Source organism: Dama dama, chromosome 14 (genome assembly GCF_033118175.1).
Source record: "Dama dama isolate Ldn47 chromosome 14, ASM3311817v1, whole genome shotgun sequence".
Classification (NCBI taxonomy): Eukaryota; Metazoa; Chordata; class Mammalia; order Artiodactyla; family Cervidae; genus Dama; species Dama dama.
Window position 1 is genome coordinate 4,328,326 of NC_083694.1, and position 19,598 is coordinate 4,347,923.

General features: G+C 38.7%; 1 protein-coding gene across 2 annotated transcripts; it reads left to right on the forward strand.

The window, feature by feature from the left end:
* The first annotated feature begins 7,416 nt into the window (after positions 1 to 7,416).
* Positions 7,417 to 19,258, forward strand: C4BPB (complement component 4 binding protein beta). Of its 2 annotated transcripts, XM_061159973.1 has the most exons (7): positions 7,417 to 7,508; positions 7,921 to 8,006; positions 8,457 to 8,654; positions 11,480 to 11,656; positions 16,785 to 16,878; positions 18,028 to 18,151; positions 19,082 to 19,258. In XM_061159973.1, exons 3-7 carry the CDS (start codon positions 8,597 to 8,599, stop codon positions 19,223 to 19,225), a joined length of 597 nt encoding a protein of 198 aa, XP_061015956.1. In that variant the 5' UTR covers positions 7,417 to 7,508; positions 7,921 to 8,006; positions 8,457 to 8,596; the 3' UTR covers positions 19,226 to 19,258. The 2 variants fall into 2 exon arrangements, with proteins under 2 accessions (XP_061015956.1, XP_061015955.1); XM_061159972.1 differs by lacking the exon at positions 7,417 to 7,508 and having other exon boundaries at positions 7,778 to 8,006.
* Positions 19,259 to 19,598: the final 340 nt, after the last annotated feature.

Genomic DNA, 19,598 nt, shown 5'->3' on the forward strand with positions numbered 1-19,598 from the left:
TTCATCCACCCCGTCAGTCTGTGTTCTGTGGTTGGTGCATTTAATCCATACACATTTAAGGTAATTATTGTTATGTATAGTCCTATTACCATTTTCTTAGTTGTTCTGAGTTTATTTTGTGCAGGTCTTTTCCTTCTTTTGTGCTTTCTGTCTCGAGAAGTTTCTTTAGCATTTGTTGTAAAGCTGGTTTGATGGTGCTGAAATCACCATTTTCAGCTATATCTCTTGAAATATGTTCTCAAGTCCTCTCTTTCTTCTCCTTCTGGGACACTTATAATGCAAATGTTGGTGTGTTTAATGTTGTCCCAGAGGTCTCCTAGGTTGTTTTCATTATTTTCCATTCTTTTTTCCATATTCTGTTCTGCAGCTGTGATTTCCACCATTCTGTCCTCTGGGTCACTTATCTGTTCTTTTGCCTCAGTTATTCTGCTATTGATTCCTTCTAGTGTATTATTCATCTCTGTTTGTTCTTTAGTTCTTCTAGGTCTTTGGTAAACACTTCTTGCACCTTTCCATTCTGTTTCTGAGCTCCTGGGTCATCTTCACTATCATTATTCTGAATTTTTTTCCTAGAAAGTTGCACATCTCCAGTTCATTTAGTTGTTTTTCTGGGGCTTTATCTTGTGCCATCATCTAGGGGCATAACTCTCTGCTTTTTCATCCTGATTAATTTTCTGTAATGTGGTTTTTATTCCAGCCACTGTGGGATTATGGTTCTTCTTGCTTCTTTTGTCTGCTCTCTGGTGGATGAGGCTAAGAGGCTTGTGTACCTTCCTGATGGGAGAGACTGTGAGAAAAACTGGGTCTTGTTTTGGTGGTCAGGGCCTTGCTCAGTAAAGCTTTAATCCAATTACCTGCTAATGGGTGGGGTTGTGCTCCCTCCCTGTTAATTGTTTGGCCTGGGGCGACCCAGCCTTGGGGTCTCCTGGGCCTTGTGGTAGGGCTAATGGTGACCTCCAAGAGGATTTACACCAAGGGGCATCTTCCAGGACTGCTGCCGCCAGTGACCACGTCCCTGAGGTGAGACCCCGCTTGACCCTCGGCTCCCCAGGAGACCCTCCAACACTATCAGGTAGATCTTGTTCAATCTCTTGGGGGGCGGGGTGGGTGGGTGTGGTCACCGCTCCTGTCCCCTGGGTCTTAGTGTGTGCAAGGTTTTGTTTGCGCCCTCCAAGAGTAAAGTCTCTGTTTCTCCCAGTCCTATGGAAGCCCTATAATCAAATCCTGCTGGCCTTCAAGGTCAGATTCCCTGGGGATTCCCAGTCCCTTTGCTGGAGCCCCAGGCTGGAAGCCTGATGTGGGGCTTAGAACCTTCACAACAGTGGGACAACTTCTTTGGTATTATTGTTCTCCAGTTTGTGGGTTGACCACCAGTGGGTATGGGATTTGATTTTATCATGATTGCACCCCTTCTAATGTCTTGTTGAGGTTTCTTCTTTGACTTTGGGTGTGGGGTGTCTTTCTTTGGTGGGTTCTAGCATCCTCCTGTCAATGGTTGTTTAATAGCTAGTTGCAACTTTTGTTCTCTCGCAGGAGAAGATGAGCACACATCCTTCTACCCCACCATCTTGAACTGGAAGCCACTTACCTTATTGCTTACAATCAGTTTTCCTTCGTAGGTTTTTTCTTTCACCCATTGCCTTTTTAGAATTTATGCATGGGGTGGAAAACAGTCTCTGGGAACAATTTGGTGGTGGTGATTTAGTCACTAAGTTGTGTCCAACTCTGGCAAACCCTTAGAACCTGCCGGGCTTCTCTGTCCATGAGGTTTCCCAGGCAAGAATACTAGAGTGGATTGCCATTCCCTTCTGCAGAGGATCTTCCCAACCTAGGGATAGAACCCACACATGCATTGCAGGCAGATTATTTACCAACTCAGCTACCAGGGAAACCCTGGGCACAATTTAGTAAAGTTTATTATAATGTTTTTTTTTTTTTTCCTCTAAATTTAAATTCTAGGTCATTTCACTCAAACACCAGTTGACCCTTGTTTTCTTGTATTCATCAGTATTTCAGATGAATATTTCAGTTGATTTTTACTGGTTTTAACTGAAGGTGTCACCAAATCCAAAATAATAGCACCTTACATATGCAGAAGGTTACCCTCACCTCCAGTGTCCTGGATTCTATCTCATAGTACAGTATAGCTACTCAAACTGCCAGAATCATGTCTACATTCAGATTAGCAAAAAGGGAGCGTAACTCCCTCTCATAGCTCATGGCTATATATGATTGCAAGTAGAGTGAATTGTATTTTTTTTTTTTTAAATTTCATGTGACCTTATGTCAGCTATAATTGGGGTCTAATTACTAAAGAAGAAAGATGGAATAGATTTTAGGAATGAATAACAATCTGCTTTGGGCTTCCTTGGTGGCTCAGTCAGTAAAGAATCTGCCTGCAATGAGGGAGACCTGGGTTCTGTCTCTGGGTTGTAAAGATCCCCTGGAAGAGGGCATGGCAACCCACTTCAGTATTCTTGCCTGGAGGATCCCCAAGGACGGAGGAGCCTGTGGTCCATGGGGTTGCAAAGAGTCGGACATGACTGAGTGACTAAGCACAGCAATCTGCTTCAGTAGGTAACAGGGACTTTGTAGCACGTCTGAAGGGACAAAACAAGGTGAGCAGTAGTCTTTGAAGACTTATACTGCCATCACTAAAGGCACACTATTTGTCATTCATCGAGTGCATATCTGTCATGACTCACAAGCAAAGCTTATTCAACAGTGTTTCATGAACTGTTTGATTTTTAAAAATTTATGTATTTTATTCTCATATCATTTGCATAAAGGATGTTTTACTGACCCAGGTTTTTCTTGGAGAGGCATTCAAGAAGTATCAGCTCAATAAACATAATTTGAAGCAATTTAGACATTTTCTGAATTGTCTTGACAAAGACCAAAGGGAATCCATTCATAACAGTGTAGAAAAAAATCTTTTCCCAGTTCTCTTAAAATCTCTCTCACTCACACACACCCATAGGATGTGTTCCTCTTGTTTAGCTTCTCACAACTCTTCCCACAGCCTAGGCAGTGAGGACTTTTGTTTTTCTACACCTTGACCCATACCTCCTGATCTCTTCCATTAATTATTGGCCACTGTCTGTTTATAAATTAATCAAACCAGTATGAGTACAACTTCTGCACCTGATTTATTACTCCAGTTCTTCAGAAAACAATCTGGATTAGATCAAATTGTTCAACAGTCTGGAAGAGTCTGTTAATGCTCATTTATTAGTTTATTCAAACTTGGACTCTCATCATAAAACATGTAATCCTTTATATGGAATTACAATATTCAATGTACTTTGACAAGTTTTTTTTTTTTTTTTTTTTTTTTTAACTTATTGATCATAAAACCTGACCTGAACTTTGTGAGGATATTTATAGTCTCTACATATCCTACTTAGTGTAAATATTTTTACATTTCATGGAGAAATATTAGGAAGACAATATTATAAGCAATATAGTATCTTTCTAAAGTCTTAATCATTCTGAATCTGAAATAAGCCATTGGGATGAAGATTTATTTGCAATTATTTCCTTAATAATACTCTATTTTATACCCATGCTTTTGTAGCAAAACTTCTACACTTCTGAAACTCTTTCAAAAAATTGCAGAGGAAGGAACACTTCCAAATTTATTCTACGAGGCCATCATCACCCTGATACCAAAACCAGACAAAGACAACACAAAAAAGAAAAACAGGTCAATATCACTAATGAACATAGATGCAAAAATCCTCAAAAAAATTTTAGCAAACAGAATTCAGCAACATATCAAAAAGCTCATACACCTTGATGAAGTTGGGTTTATTCCAGGGATGCAAGGATTCTTCAATATACAAAAGTCAATCAATGTGATATACCACATTAACAAATTGAAAGATAAAAACCATATGATCATCTCAATAGATGGAGAAAAAGCTTTTGACAAAATTCAGCACCCATTTATGATTAAAACTCCTCAAAAAATGGGCATAGATGGAACCTACCTCAACATAGTAAAGACCATATATGATAAGCCTACAGCAAACATTATTCTCACTGGTGAAAAACTGAAAGCATTCCCCTAAGTCAGGAACAAGACAAGGGTGTCCGCTTTCACCATTATTATTCAACATAATTCTGGAAGTCCTAGCTACAGCAATCAGAGAAGAAAAAGAAATAAAAGGAATCCAGATCATAAAAGAAGTAAAACTCGCACTGTTTGCAGATGACATGATACTGTACATAGAAAACCCTAAAGATAGTATCAGAAAATTACTAGAGCTAATCAGTGAATTTAGCAAACTTGCAGGATACAAAATCAGCACACAGAAATCACTTGCATCTCTATATACTAACAATGAAAAATCAGAAAGAGTAATTAAGTAATCAATCCCATTCACCATTGCAACCAAAAGAATTAAATATCTAGGAATAAACTTACATAAGGAGATGAAAGATATGTACACAGAAAATTAAAAGACACTAATAAAAGAAATCAAATATGACATAAACAGATATTCCATGTTCCTGGGTAGGAAGAATCAATATGGTGAAAATGACTATACTACCAAATGCAATCTACAGATTCAATGTAACCCCTATCAAATTACCAATGGCATTTTTCACAGAACTAGAACAAAAAATTTCACAATTCATATGGGAATACAAAAGGCCCCTATTAGCCAAAGCAGTCTTGAAAAAGAAGAATGGAGCTGGAAGAATCAACCTTCCTGACTTCAGGTTATACTACAAAGATACAGTCATCAAGACAGTATGGCACTGGCACAAAAACAGAAGCAAAGACCAATGGAACAAGACAGAAAGCCCAGAAATAAACTCATGCACCTATGGGTACTTTATTTTTAACAAAGGAGGCAAGAATATACAATGGGGCCAAGACAGCCTCTTCAATAAATAGTGCTGGGAAAACTGGGCAGCTACATGTAAAAGAATGAAATTAGAACACTGTCTGACACCATACACAAAGATGAACTCAAAATGGATTAAGGACCTAAATGTAAGATCAGAAACTATAAAACTCTTAGAGGAAAACATAGGCAGAACACTCGATGACATAAAGCAAGATCCTCTATGACCTACCTCCTAGAGTAATGGAAATAAAAACAAAAATAAACAAGTGGGACCTGATTAAACTTAAAAGCTTTTGCACAGCAAAGGAAACTATAAGCAAGGTGAAAAGACAACCCTCAGAATGGGAGAAAATAAGAGCAAATGAAGCAACTGACAGAGGATTAAGTTCCAAAATATACAAGCAGCTCATACAACTCAATACTAGAAAAACAAACAACCCAGTCAAAAAGTGGGGAAAAGACCTAAACAGACATTTCTTGAAAGAAGACATACAGATGGCTAACAAACACATGAAAAGATGCTCAACACCGCTCATTATTAGAGAAATGCAAATCAAAACTACAATGAGATATTTCACCTCACATTGGTCAGAATGGCCATCATCAAAAAGTCTACAAACCATAAATGCTAGAGAGGGTGTGGAGAAAAGGGAACACTCTTGCACTGTTGGTGGGAATGTAAATTGATACAGCCACTATGGAAGATGGTATGGAGATCCCTTAAGAAACTAGGAGTAAAATCACCATATGACCCAGCAATCCCACTCCTAGGCACATGCCCTGAGGAAACCAAAATTGAAAGACACATGTATCCCATTGTTCATTTCAGCACTATTTACAATAGCTAGAACATGGAAGCAACCTAGATGAATCGGCAGATAAATGGATAAAAAAGTTGTAGTACATATACACAATGGAACATTACTCAGCCATAAAAAGAAACACATTTGAGTCAATTCTAACACATTGAGTCAGTTTCAAAAGAAACACATTTGAGTCAGAGGTGGATGAACCTAGAACCTATTATACAGTGTGAAGTTTGTAAGAAAGAGAAAGATAAATTCCATATTCTAACACATATATACGGAATCTAGAAAAATGGTACTGAAGAATTTATTTACAGGGCAGCAATGGAGAAAGAGACATAGAGAATAGACTTATGGACATGGGGAGAGGGGAGGAGAGGGTGAGATGTATGGAGAGAGTAACATGGAAACTTACATTACCATATGTACAATAGATAGCCAATGGGAATTTGCTGTATATCTCAGGAAACTCAAACAGGGGCTCTGTGTCAACCTAGAGGGATAAGATGGGGAGGGAGATGGGAGGGAGTTTCAAAAGGGAGGGGATATATGTATACCTATGGCTGATTTATGTTGGGGTTTTGATGAAAACAGCAAAATTCTGTAAAGCAATTATCCTTCAATAAAAAATAAATTAATTTAAAAAATTACTGAAAACTTGGAACTAGGGAAAAAGAAATCAATGGAGACATTTTCTAATGGCTTACTGAGTATTCTCTAGCAGACAATCTCTAGCAATTATTGATTCCATAGTGCATGTAATTTTGATTGCCTTTTTTTTTTTTAATTAGGCTTTTTTACAACTCTCTATAAGAGTAGAGTTAATTTGTAGAAAATGGATGGGAGTGAAAATGATTCCTTTCAGAGAACTATACAAGTGATTCCTGATCACAGAAAACAAATGAATTTTGTCCAATAGAGATTCAGCTAATTGCCATCAGTTAGAAAAGCTGATTTCAAATATTACAATTTGCTGCTCAGAATATTAACCAGTTTTGCCTCTAGTAGAAAAGTCATTTTAGAATGCCTTTGACTGACTGACTATATATTTCATATCTCTGTTCCTCAAATTCTTTAAATTAGTTGTAGTATCTTAATAATTCCTTCATTAATTAATGAATCAAATAAAATCTTTGACATATGTTCATTTTATAATTACATGAATGCCATGTATTAATTTTTTGAAAATTATACTTTAAAAGATACTTGCACTATAAGATCTCACATATTAGTTGACCAAAGATATGGAAACACCATACAAGCTGATTATCATATAATCAATGATAAGCTATCAGTATGGATTCGAGGAGCTGTGGTAGAGTTTCTGGGTGACTGTTCTTTTTATTTACCCTGCGTTGCTTTTACTTCATTTAGCAGCTGATTCTAATTTGCATTAAGCAATGCAGAGGAAGGGATTGCAGACACAGATGAGGCACCACTCCTGTTCTAGAGTTGTTGACAGTTGTTAAAGAGAGAAACACAGGTCCCAAATGGTGTCATCTCTGCTAATGTCCTGATGCCAAACCTAGATTTAATACTTGACCTAATTGCAATTTTGACCTTCCCCAGGAATATAATCATAATCGGACCACTCTGGAATTTTCTGGTCAGTACAATTGAGATAAACTGTAAGATTACATTCTCATCATTTCCCCGAAAGAAGGTGACCAACCCTGAAACAATTATTCCTTTTCTTTTGTTAATAACTTCCTTGCCCCACTCTCCTGTAATAAAACCCTGCATTTTGTACAGCTCCTCAGAGGGCCCTTCTGTTTACTAGATGGTGTGTTGCCTGATTCATGATTTGCTGGATAAAACCAACTAGGTTTTGAAATTTACTCAGGTGAATTTTGTTTTTTAACAGTCTAGTATGGGAGAAAAGCATTAATAAGTCATTAACAAAGTATGATAAAGGGTGGGGATGAGAATCACATTTGAGACTTTACTGTATCTTTATGCTTTATATTTATTATGATGTTTCATATTATTTTATTTAAACCTAAAATTTTGAGTAATTTTATCCCAGTTTTATAATTGGTGCACAGACAACCAGTTAATGGCTGTAATCATCATGAACAAGAAACCATGGGAAACCAAAAGCAAATTTACATGCTTTCATTCCTAAGACCAAAGCGTTCCCCTCATCTCTCAGCTCATTTGGTTGACTCTGGACTCAGGTCAAATCCTGCTCTGAAGAGCATGGAATGGGAAACCGGGTGCAGACCTGGCAAACGAGGACTCTGTTGTTGCTGCAGGACTCTGGAGCCCTCCTCAAGCTTGGAATCCACCAGGACACGCTCCTTTCTGGGAAGCAATACGGTCTGGAGGCTGTCAGAGACAGGTTAGTTGACTTCCTTGAGCTTTCGGGCTTCAGTGTTGCTTAAAGCCTTAGCATACCTGGTATTTGAGGAGGGAGGGTGGGCGGTAGCACCCAGAGCTAGGTTGTACTTGGGAAATCACCAGGAATGCACTTCTCTCACTTCCCCACCTCCACCCACTATGCTGGAGAGAGCTGCACAAGGCGGACTGCAAACACTGGCAAATATTGACAGAAGTGAAGGTCACAGTGAGACCATTTAGCCTGAATCTGTTGAGGAATGATTGGCTTACAGTTCAAAGGGACTGGTCAACTGGATTTGCATAAACAACACAGGCCATTTCTGAAACTGAGTTTTAAAACTAGCAATTCTTTTTATCACCTCCTTGTGTCTTTGGAAAATCTCTCCTTGTACCAATTTCCTTACGGCTATTCTTATTTCCTATCATAGAATTTTTTTTTTTTTCCTTTCAGGGAAGAAAAAATCAATACAACCCTGTCTCTAGGAAGGAGTGAGTGATCTGATCTCAAGTGGTGTGAGAAGACCTATTTTGATCCAAACCAGGGTCTTAGGCTGGGTTATTTCCAACCCGGGTCAAACAATTGATCATAAGATGTTTTTTTGGCTTATGTGCTATCTTGTGGATGTGTGGCTGATTTCTGCCTCAGATGGTATGTACGCTTTTCTTAAGTTCAGACTGTAAGGCATTTTATGTCAGCATGTGGATTATGAGGCATTCTGTCTAAGATTTTAATGAAATTGAAATTTATAAAACATATTTCCTTTATTGAATAATCTCAAGTTACTTGGTATTATGCTCTTTACTCAATAGTAAATATTTAATGACCTGGCTCTAAGAAGTGAGTCATTTTTTGCTACTTCCCCTTTCTGTTTTGGAAACGAAAAATGTACCAATTTCAAAATCTTGAGAGGTCTTATTTATGATGAACTCCGATACTACTATTTGGAAAGGGGATTGTATTTTTAGGAGTGGATAACTAATGGCTGAATTTGAGTAAAACTTTTGTTTTTCTTTTGAAAAAAACTTTGGCAGTCCTTGGGGAGGGAAGGATGTGGATGTTCATGGACATGGGAGAATACAAGGAGTCAGAATTAATAGTCAAGCAACAAGACACTTGGATGGGGACTCCAGTAAGTGCTTCCTCAAGGCACGTGACATGTCAAGTGAATCGTTGTTTTTTTTTTTTCTTTTTTTCCCTTCCAACAAAGAGCTATCCAAAACTTACCCCAGTGAACAACAGCATATTCATTGCAAATGAGGGAAAAGGACAAATTCTGGGGACTTAACTTATGTAATGATTTTTAATGCCTCTAAGGGATGGAATGCCCTCACTCTTGAGTGCTGCTTTAAGTTTGATCTTCTGCTTCTTTGTTCATCTTGTCATTCCCCTGTATCCAACATCATACCTCCAGTAAGCCATGGTGAGACTTTATAAGAAAAAAAATTCTCAACTTTTAGGAATCCATTTTTAAAGTACTCTAGTGGCAGCCTTTCCTTTGAAGGTATGTAGTAGCTCTGGTGTGTGTGTGTGCTCAGTCACGCCCAACTCTTTGCGATCCCATGGACTGTATCTCACCAGACTCCTCTGTTCATGGGATTTCCCAGGCAAGAATACTGGAGTGGGTTGCCATTTCCTTCTACAGGAAACCTTCCAGAACCAGAGATCGAATCTGAGTTTCCTTCATTGGCAGGTGGATTCTTTAATGCTGCGACACCTGGGAAGCCCATTCAGCTCTTGAAAGTAAAGTAAAAGTGTTAGTCATTCCAGTCTTGCCCTACTGTTTGTGATCTCATGGACTGTAGCCTGCCAGACTCCTTTGTCCATGGGATTCTCCAGGCAAGAATACTGGAGTGGGTTGCCATTCCCTTCTCCAGAGGATCTTCCTGACCCAGGAATCAAACCTGGGTCTCCCACATTGCAGGCAGTTTCTTTACTGTATGAACCATCAGCTTGTACTCAGAATTAACTTAGCTGAATTAGTAGACCCAGTCACCCCTACAAGAAGGAAAGGGTTTCTATGTATTAAAACTACTGTTTTGGGGGAACTTTATTTAATATCACACTGCTTTAATATTTTTATGTTATAAAAAAATTTAAACATATACAAAAGACATAAGTATAAAATGAACTCATTTGTGGGACTTTTGAGGTCATCCAGTGTCTAAGACTCCATGCTTCCAATGCAAGCAGCCTGGGTTTGATCGCTGGTGAGGGAGCTAGATCCCCCAGGCTACAACTAAGATCCAGTGCAGCCAAATAATTAATTAAATATTAGAAAAACGAACTCATATGTATTATCAACACATGACTTTTTTCATCTACAATTCTGCTTTGCATTATAATTTTGTAGTAAATATATCATACCATTTTATTTTATCCATCATTTAATTTTTGAGTTGGAAAAATTTATGTTCTCAATTTACAAATGTGACACCTGAAATCTAAGTGATTTGTTTAGGTTCATAAAACTCACTTGGGATGTCTATGAAAATGGAGAATAACTAGTCCATATTCTCTTCATTAATACTGTTTTTAGGAATGGCTAGATTAGTTTTGCTTTATACCTGGAGTGTGAAGTTCTCCTTTATACCTAGAGTAAAGCACACCTGTATATTTATCCTTTATTCACATTACCAAATTCACATCCCTCTGTATTCTCCTGTTTTTCCACCTGGGGAGAAGAAGAACAACAACAAAAAAAGTAAAAAAAAATGATGACTAACGTGTGTATCTAACAGGATGAAAGGGAAGGAAACACTTGCTTTAGACGTGGGCTCAAGAATTTTGAGCAATGCTTAACACAAGAGAATGATGAATGTGCTATTGGTAATTTCCACTTACATTCTAAATTTCAGTAAGTTCTAATGTCGGTTGTAACTCTTGTGCACAATCAAGATGTATCCTCACTTAGGGCAACCCAATCTTTTCTCATCCTGCATTGATATGGTTTGGTTCCTGGTACCAGTCCATAATGGGCTTCCCTGGTGGCACTAGTGATAAAGGACCCGCCTGCCAATGCAGGAGAAGCAAGAGACGTGAGTTTGATACTTGGGTAGGGAAGATCCCCTGGAGAAGGAAATGGCAACCCACTCCAGTATTCTTGCCTGGAGAATGTAATGGACAGAGGAGCCTGGGGCTACAGTCCGTGGGGTTGCAAAGAGTCAGGCACGACTGAAGTGATTTAGCAGCAGCAGTAGCAGCAACCAGTCCATAATAAAAGCTGTAGTTTTGGGAATTCTCTGGTGGTCCAGTGGTTAGAATTCTGCACTCTCACTGCTGAGGGCCTGGGTTCAATCCCCGGTTGGGGAACTAAGATCCCACAAGCTGTGAGGTGTAGAAAATAAATAAATAAACAAAATATGCAGTTTTACTTCTCGTTTTCATTCTTATTGGTGAAGCCTGAGGAGGTCTACCCTTTGCTGTGGTGGGTTTCAGCTTTGCCCTTTCAGCTCTCTGCCTGTTTTCTTGTTTAGTGGGCCACTGTCCTGACCCCTTGCTGGTGACTGATGAGTTCAGTTCCTTGGAGCCTGTCAATGTGAATGACACTATCATGTTTAAATGCAATGAGCATTGCATTCTCAAGGGCAGCAATTGGAGCCAGTGCCAAGAAAACCACACCTGGGTGACTCACTTTCCTGTCTGCAAAAGCAGTAAGTATAAGAGAAAAGAGTGAAAATCCCAAAGACACTGATCAGCAGTGAAAATCTAGACATTTGCCACAAATCCACAGCACTATCCTCTTTCTTGTTTCTGGGGGCAGGGTTTTAGGATCCAGCAGGCAATCAAGAAAGAGCCAAGCCTCAACTCAAGCAATGCATTCTAATGAAATGATTAGCACCCAACAATAATCCCCCTGAAGTAGGATTCCTGTGCTAGTAGGTCTAAAACAGGGTAGTTTGGGACACCTGACTATGTTTTTGTAAAATTTCAAGATTAAGCAATAGCTTTTATTGAAAGATACACAAAACAGGGAAAAAACCATACTTCATTGCAAAATTACATAAAATAAATTTGAGCATATTTTCTTTGTCAATACAAGTCATAGCTCTTAGAGATAATTGGTTGGATGTGTTTAATGACTTTTTCTTCTGTTTACACAGATAGTTAAATAAATGCACACACACATGAACAGACATTTGTTGCTGTTCAGTTGCTCAGTTGTGTCTGACTCTTTGAGACCCCACGGACTGCAGAACACCAGCCTTCCCTGCCCTTCACCATCTCCCAGAGCTTGCTCAAACTCATGTCCATTGAGTCAGTGATGCCATCCAACCATCTTGTCTTCTGTCATTCCCGTCTCCTCCTGCCTTCAATCTTTCCCCACATCAGGGTCTTTTCAAATGAGTCAGTTCTTCCTATCAGGTGACCAAAGTATTGGTGTTTCAGCTTCAGCATCAGTCCTTCCAATGAATATTCAGGACTGATTTCCTTTAGGATGGACGGGTTGGATTTCCTTACAGTCCAAGGGACTCTCAAGAGTCTTCTCCAACACCACAGTTCAAAAGCATCAATTCTTCAGTGCTCAACCTTCTTTGTGGTCCAACCCTCACGTCCATACTTGACTATTGGAAAAACCATAGCTCTGATTAGATGGACCTTTGTCTGCAGAGTAATGTCTCTGCTTTTGAACATGCTGTCTCAAGGAGCAAGCGTGTTTTAATTTCATGGCTGCAGTCACCATCTGAAGTGATTTTGGAGCCTAAGAAAATTAAGTCTGTCACTGTTTCCATTGTTTCCCCATCTATTTGCCATGAAGTGATGGAACCGGATGCCATGATTTTTGTTTCTTGAATGTTGAGTTTTAAGCCAGATTTTTCACTCTCCTCTTTCACTTTCATCAAGAGGCTCTTCAGTTCTTCTCTTTCTGTCATAAGGGTGGTGTCATCTGCATATCTGAGGTTATTGATATTTCTCCCAGCAACCTTAATAGCCAGCTTGTGCTTCATCCAGCCCGGCATTTCTCATGATGTACTCTGCATATAAGTTAAATAAGCAGGGTGGCAGCCTTGACATACTCCTTTCCCAATTTGAACCAGTCTGTTGTTCCATGTCTGGTTCCAACTGTTGCTTCTTGACCTACGTTGTACAGGTTTCTCAGGAGGTTGGTAAGGTGGCTTGGTATTCCCATCTGTTTAAGAATTTTCCAGTTTGTTGTGATCCACATAGTCAAAGGCTTTAGCATAGTCAATGAAGAAGAAGTAGGTGTTTTCTGGAACTCTCTTGCTTGGAATCTATGCAATCTTGCATGGAATCTATGATTCTATGGATGTTGACAATTTGATTTCTGATTTCTCTACCTGTTCAAAATCCAGATTGAACATATGGAAGTTCTCTATTCATGTATTGTTGAAGCCTAGCTTGAATAATTTTGAGCATTACCTTGCTGGCATGTGAAATGAGTGCAATTGTGTGGTAGTTTGAACATTCTTTGGCATTGCCCTTCTTTGGGCTTGAAATGAAAACTGACCTTTTCCAGTCTTGTGGCCACTGCTGTGTTTTCCAAATTTGCTGGCATATTGAGTGCAGCACTTTCAGAGCGTCATCTTTCAGAGTTTGAAATAGCTCAACTGGAATTCCTTCAACTCCGCTAGTTTTGTTCGTAGTGATGCTTTCTAAGGCCCACTTGACTTCACATTCCAGGATGTCTGGATCTAGGTGATCACACCATCATGATTATCTGAGTCATGAAGATATAGTTCATGAAGATATAGTTTTTGTATAGTTCTTCTTTGTTTTCTTGCCACCTTTTCTTAATATCTTTTGCTTCTTTTAGGTCCATACCATTTCTGTCCTTTATTTTGCCCATCTTTGCATGAAGTGTTCCCTTGGTATCTCTAATTTTCTTGAAGAGATCTCTAGTCTTTCCCATTCTGTTGTTTTCCTCTATTTCTTTGCATTGATCACTGAGGAAGGCTTTCTTATCTCTCCTTGCTGTTCTTTGGAACTCTGCATTTAGATGGGTGTGTCTTTCCTTTTTTCCTTTGCCTTTCACTTCTCTTCTTTTCTCAGCTGTTTGTAGGGCCTCCTCAGACAACCATTTTGCCTTCTTGGATTTCTTTTTCTTGGGGATGGTTTTTATCACTGCATCTTGTACAGTGTTACAAACCACATATTTACCTACAACGATGGTATTTGGCTATATATATTTTTGAAATAGCTTTATTTTTTCATATAACAGTATATGTGGGAACTTTTTCAGATCAGTATGTAAAACTCTGTCTCCTACTTTTTAACTGTATGTCATTATGCCATCTCTCATATTGATGAACATATATCTTATTTCTATAGTTTTGCTTTACAGTGATGAAATGAATGTATATATATGTGTGTGTGTGTGTGAGTGTGTATACACATACAACTTTATGCTATTATTTCTACAGGATAGACTACTAGAGTGATTGGTGAGTCACACGATATCATCATTTGCTAAATATATGTAAAAAAGCCAAGTAATTCTCTATTTACTAAAAACTTTATTCTTGGTTACAAAATAAATATTGAAAAATCAACAATTTCACTTTCTGGTAATAATTATTAGATAAATATTGAAATATTTCATTATATTTAGAATAATTTAATAAATTATTCCATGTAAAAATAATTCCATTCATGAGACCTATATGAAAATTTACCAAAGAGCAGAAAAGAAGGTATGAATGAAAGAAAAGATCCCAGACACACAGATTCAGTATTACAATGCAATCCTAACCAGAATTTTCAATTTAAAAATAAGAAGCAAAAAATTAATTTAAAAATCTCATTTGGAATGGTACATATCTGACACTGCAAAATTTGATTTGTTATTTCAACACTTCATGTTTTAGAGCAGTTTTAGGTTTCTGATAAAGTTGAGAGGAAGATCCAGAGATTTCCCCTGCTGCTCCCACACCCACACATGCACAGCTTCCCACCCATTATCAACATCACTCATAGAGTGGTGCATTTGAGGTAACTGACATATCATTGTCACTCAAAGTCCATAGTTTACCTAAGAGTTCACTGTCGGTATTATACATTCAATGGATTTGGACCAATGTATAATAATACATGTACATCATTATAACCTCATGTGGAGTAGTCTCACCACCCTAAAAATCTTCTGTGCTCTGCTTATTTATCACTTTATTCCCCCACCCTTCTCAACCACTGATCTTTTTGTTGTTTCTGCATTTTTGCCTTTTTCAGAATGTCCTATAGTTAGAATCATACATTTGTAGCCTTTTCAGATTGGCTTCTTTCACTTAGTAACATCCATAAAGTTTCCTCCATGTTTTTCATGGCTGATAGCTCATTTCTTTTTAGTGCCGAATAATATTTCTGGATGTACCACTGTTTATTTATCCGTTCACTTTCTGAAGGACATCTTGGCTTCTTCCAAGTTTGGGCAATTAAGAATAAAGCTGCTAAAAATATCCATGTGAAGGTTTTTGTATGGATGTAAGTTTTCACCTCCTTTGGGAGTTGGATTGTATGATTGATCAGCATACATTTAGTTTTTTGAGAAACCACCAAAATATCTTCCAAAGTGACTCTACCATTTTGCATTCCTATCAGCAATGTATGAAAGATATTGTTGCTCCAAATCCTTCCTAGCGTTTGGTGTTGTCAATGCTCCAGAATCTGACCATTCTAATAGATGTGCAATGGTGTCTTGTTTTAATTTATATTTCCCTGACATATGATGTAAAGCATCTTTTCATATGCCATCTGTACATCTTTGGTGAGGTGTCCATTCAGAATACTGTAGTTCCTCAGTCAACTCATTGCAATTCTTCTTTCTTTCTTCCACATAACTTTAAACTCAGGTTTTGATCTTTTGAAAATTATGTATTAATAGCTCAAGCAATACACCTCTGTTGTAGAAAAATATAGAAGATAAAAGAAGAAAATATTTAATTACCTACAGACCTACCACTCTAGAATAACAGAGTACTTTGGTATATAATTTTCAGACTTTGTTTTCTATTCATATATGTTGGTGTGTTTTTTACAAAAATAGTATTATATTACACATGCTGTTTTATGCTTTGGTGTTTTAGTTATCTTTGTGTTTCAAAGGCCTTTATTTTTCAATAAATATACCTACATAATTACTATTAATTTAGCCATTAATTTTGATCAATATGTTTAGACTCATGTAACCTCAGAAATGAAAGGGACCTTAGTGATAATATTGTTTAGCCTGCTCATCTTATAGATTAAGGAGGAAGCCGAGAAAGATGAAAAGGCTTGTTTCATGCCGTGTGGTTAGTGGAAGGGCCAAAAACAAAGCTCATGACATCTAGTACCTTGCCCACCTCTCTCTCCACAGTTTTACAGACTCACCCTCTTTCCTCCCAGTTCTGTTCTCCTTTTTTTCTGAAGCTCTCATATGGTACAACTGTCACACAGGGGCAGTCAGTCTCCATCTGAGCTCACTCTATTTATCTACTGTTTCAAGAGTTCTTCCATCTCTACCTATAGTCTAATTTTTCTCTTCTTGTCCGCTGACAGCATCTCTACAACTTAACTTTTCTTTCCTCAAATCCTGCCAGTCAGAAAGTGCTTTCAGATCGCTAATGACCCAGAGAATGAGTCAGGGTACGGAGTCTTTCCCATGGGCAAGTATAATTTCGACCAGAACGAAATAAATGGAGAACATGTCTGAGGTCCCACATGGGCTGCTCTGAAGATGGCGGGTGCTGGCCTAGACCATTGCACTGCAGTGGCTGGTGTTGTCCTCTGAGCATTATTCCAGGAATGCTTCACAACTGTCATCCTTATAATCCTGTCTATCAGGAGACTGTGGCCCTCCTGAGACTCCAACTCATGGCTATTTTGAAGGAAGAGATTTCAAGTCAGGATCTACCATCACTTATTACTGTGAAGCAAGGTACGTGTACTGCAGAATTTTAAATATAAGACTTTGCCCATTGACTGGTAGCCTTGCTTCAGAAATGCCCCAGTCTGTCTCAACCTTGTCTGCTGATTACCAAGCATATTCTGATTTTGAGAGGTGCTTTACCCACTGCCAGGTCTCCCCAAGTTCTAGAAGACAGCCTAACTCTCCTATTTATCCTAATTTATGTATCACTTTCTTTTCTCTTAGCTAAGACAAAATGGAATGTTTAAAATGTATGTTTTTCTAAAGAATAGCAGAACAAAAAACTAAACAAGCCCCCCCAGAATACATGAAAGTATAGAAATAGAATTATTTAGATCCTTGCTGTTAGTGTTTAATCTCTATGTCATGTCCAACACTTCATGACCCCATGGACTGTAGACCACCAGGCTCCTTTCTCCATGGGACTTTCCAGGCAGGAATATTGGAGTGGGTTGCCATTTCCTGCTCCAGGGGATCTTCCTGGACCAAGGATTGAACTCGTGTCTCCTGCATTGACAGGCGGATTCTTTACCGCTGAGCTACCAGAGAAGCCCATAGGTCCTTAGGACATCATAATTAAAATCTAACCTTAACTTAGACTGCCTGGTCGCGCCCTTAATGATCTCCTAGGCTTTTCTTTATCTGGCCTCAATCTTAACCCAGAGTCATGAGGCCTCACAGGCATTTCTATCTCCAGTGGATTTTGCCATCAACTCTCCTGTTTTTCTGGTTGAAAGCTGAGTCTCCTTTTAAGCCAGTTCACCAAGATTTATTTGAAAGCTGTCTGTAGCTTTCTACTGCTTTTTGGAGTATAGATGACAGTTGATTTTAAAAATTACTGAATGATGAAGTTTCTTCCCTTACCCTCCCCACCCCAAACTGTGTGTTTAAAAACACATATTTAGAATTTTTAATTGCTCCATATCTTACACACGGATATATTTCTTGGGTCCTCTCTATCCCCAGGAGAGTGGTTTTACTTTACGATTGCTGTGTAATACTGAGATAACTTAAGAATGCATTAGAGCTCTGGGGCAGGAAAGTAGATTTTAGTATTTCTATTTCACAGTGTGAAATACTATTACATAAAACCAACTTTAGTTGCCCAGTTCAAGAAATGGAAGGGTAAAAGCTGTTTCCATTTCACCTTGTGTTCAGGTACCGCCTGGTGGGCACACAGCATCAACAGTGTATCGATGGGGAGTGGACCAGTACGCCTCCCATCTGTGAGTTGATCCAAGAAGCTCCCAAACCAGCCGAGTTAGAGTTGGAGAAGGCATTTGTAAGTAGTGGGCTCTTTTCTGTCTTATTCACATTGGTGCCTCCAGGGTTCTTTTGCAATGCCTTTGAATGGGCTGATCTTGGCCTGTTTGTGGAGTGGGACTCATAAACTATTAACTCATGATTTTGTGTTCCCATTTTCCACCATCACCATGAATGTCTCATGAAGCTCTTTTGGTAAGAGTTGTTGTCTCATGTGCTTTAAAGAGCAAGATACATAATTTCATGTCTTAGGCTTGGAATTATTGCTATGAAAAGTCTCTAAAAATTTTCCAGACTTTAAGAAAAATCACAAAAACACTGAAAGATCTGTTTTCATTGAGACTCCTCTCTTTCTGTTGTTGTTGGTTAGTTGCCAAGTCACATCCAACTCTTTGAGACCCCACAGACTATGTAGCCCACTAAGGTCCTCAGTCCATGGGATTTCCCAGGCAATAATACTGGAGTTGGTTGCCATTTCCTTCTCCAGGGGATCTTTTCAACCCAGGGATCAAACCAACATCTCTTGGGTTTCCCATTGGCAGGTGAATTCTTTACCACTGAGCCATCAGGGAAGCCCATCTCCTCTCTTAGTCTATATTTATTACTGGGATGATGAGTAAACTTAAATCTCTAAATTTTATTTTCTGAAAATAAAAAATGACCCTAAGGGCAGACAGTGGCAGACAGTCTTTCCCCCAAGACGCACCTAATTGCAAGGTTTTATATTTATCTCTGTGTCCCTGTGGGAGGAGAGTGACACTTGGCAGCATCCTGGAAGGGGCTTAGGCAGTCCACAGCCATCCTGAAAATTTAGATGATTCAGCATATTGAAGACCCAGATTCCCACTGAAGCCCTCATTTGGAACCTAAACACCACTCATTAGCTTCTGAGGGTAGCACTGGGTCTCAGTTCTTAAACTGTAACTTAAAAAGGTGTTTTTTTCTTCAGCTTGCCTTTCAGGAGAGTAAGGAACTTTGCAAAGCCATAAAGAAATTTACACAAAGATTAAAGAAAAGTGATTTAACAATGGAGAAAGTAAAATATTTTCTGGAAAGAAAGAAGGCCAAGTTGAAGGCAAAAATGTTGCCCTGACATTGTAGCTGAGCAGACTGGGTAATAGAAATACTCCCATGAATAAAATTTTCTCTTGGTTCTGAAATTGGTTTCAGATTTTTCTCTCTTTGGACCGAAATGCAAATTCATAGTAACCAGCTGCAGTTGTATAATACACTGTGCATGTGTGTGTGTGTGCGTGTGTGCGTATGTGTGTGGAAAGTAGAATGACCAAGTGTGGTGATTGTTTAAGACCAGAATTAGCAATGTATTAATGGGATGTAAAGCCACAAGGCTTCTCTGGTGGCTCATATGGTAAAGAATCTGCCTGCAATGCAGGAGACCTGGGTTCGATCCCTGGGTCGGGAAGATCCCTTGGAGAAGGGAATGGCTACCCACTCCAGTATTTTTG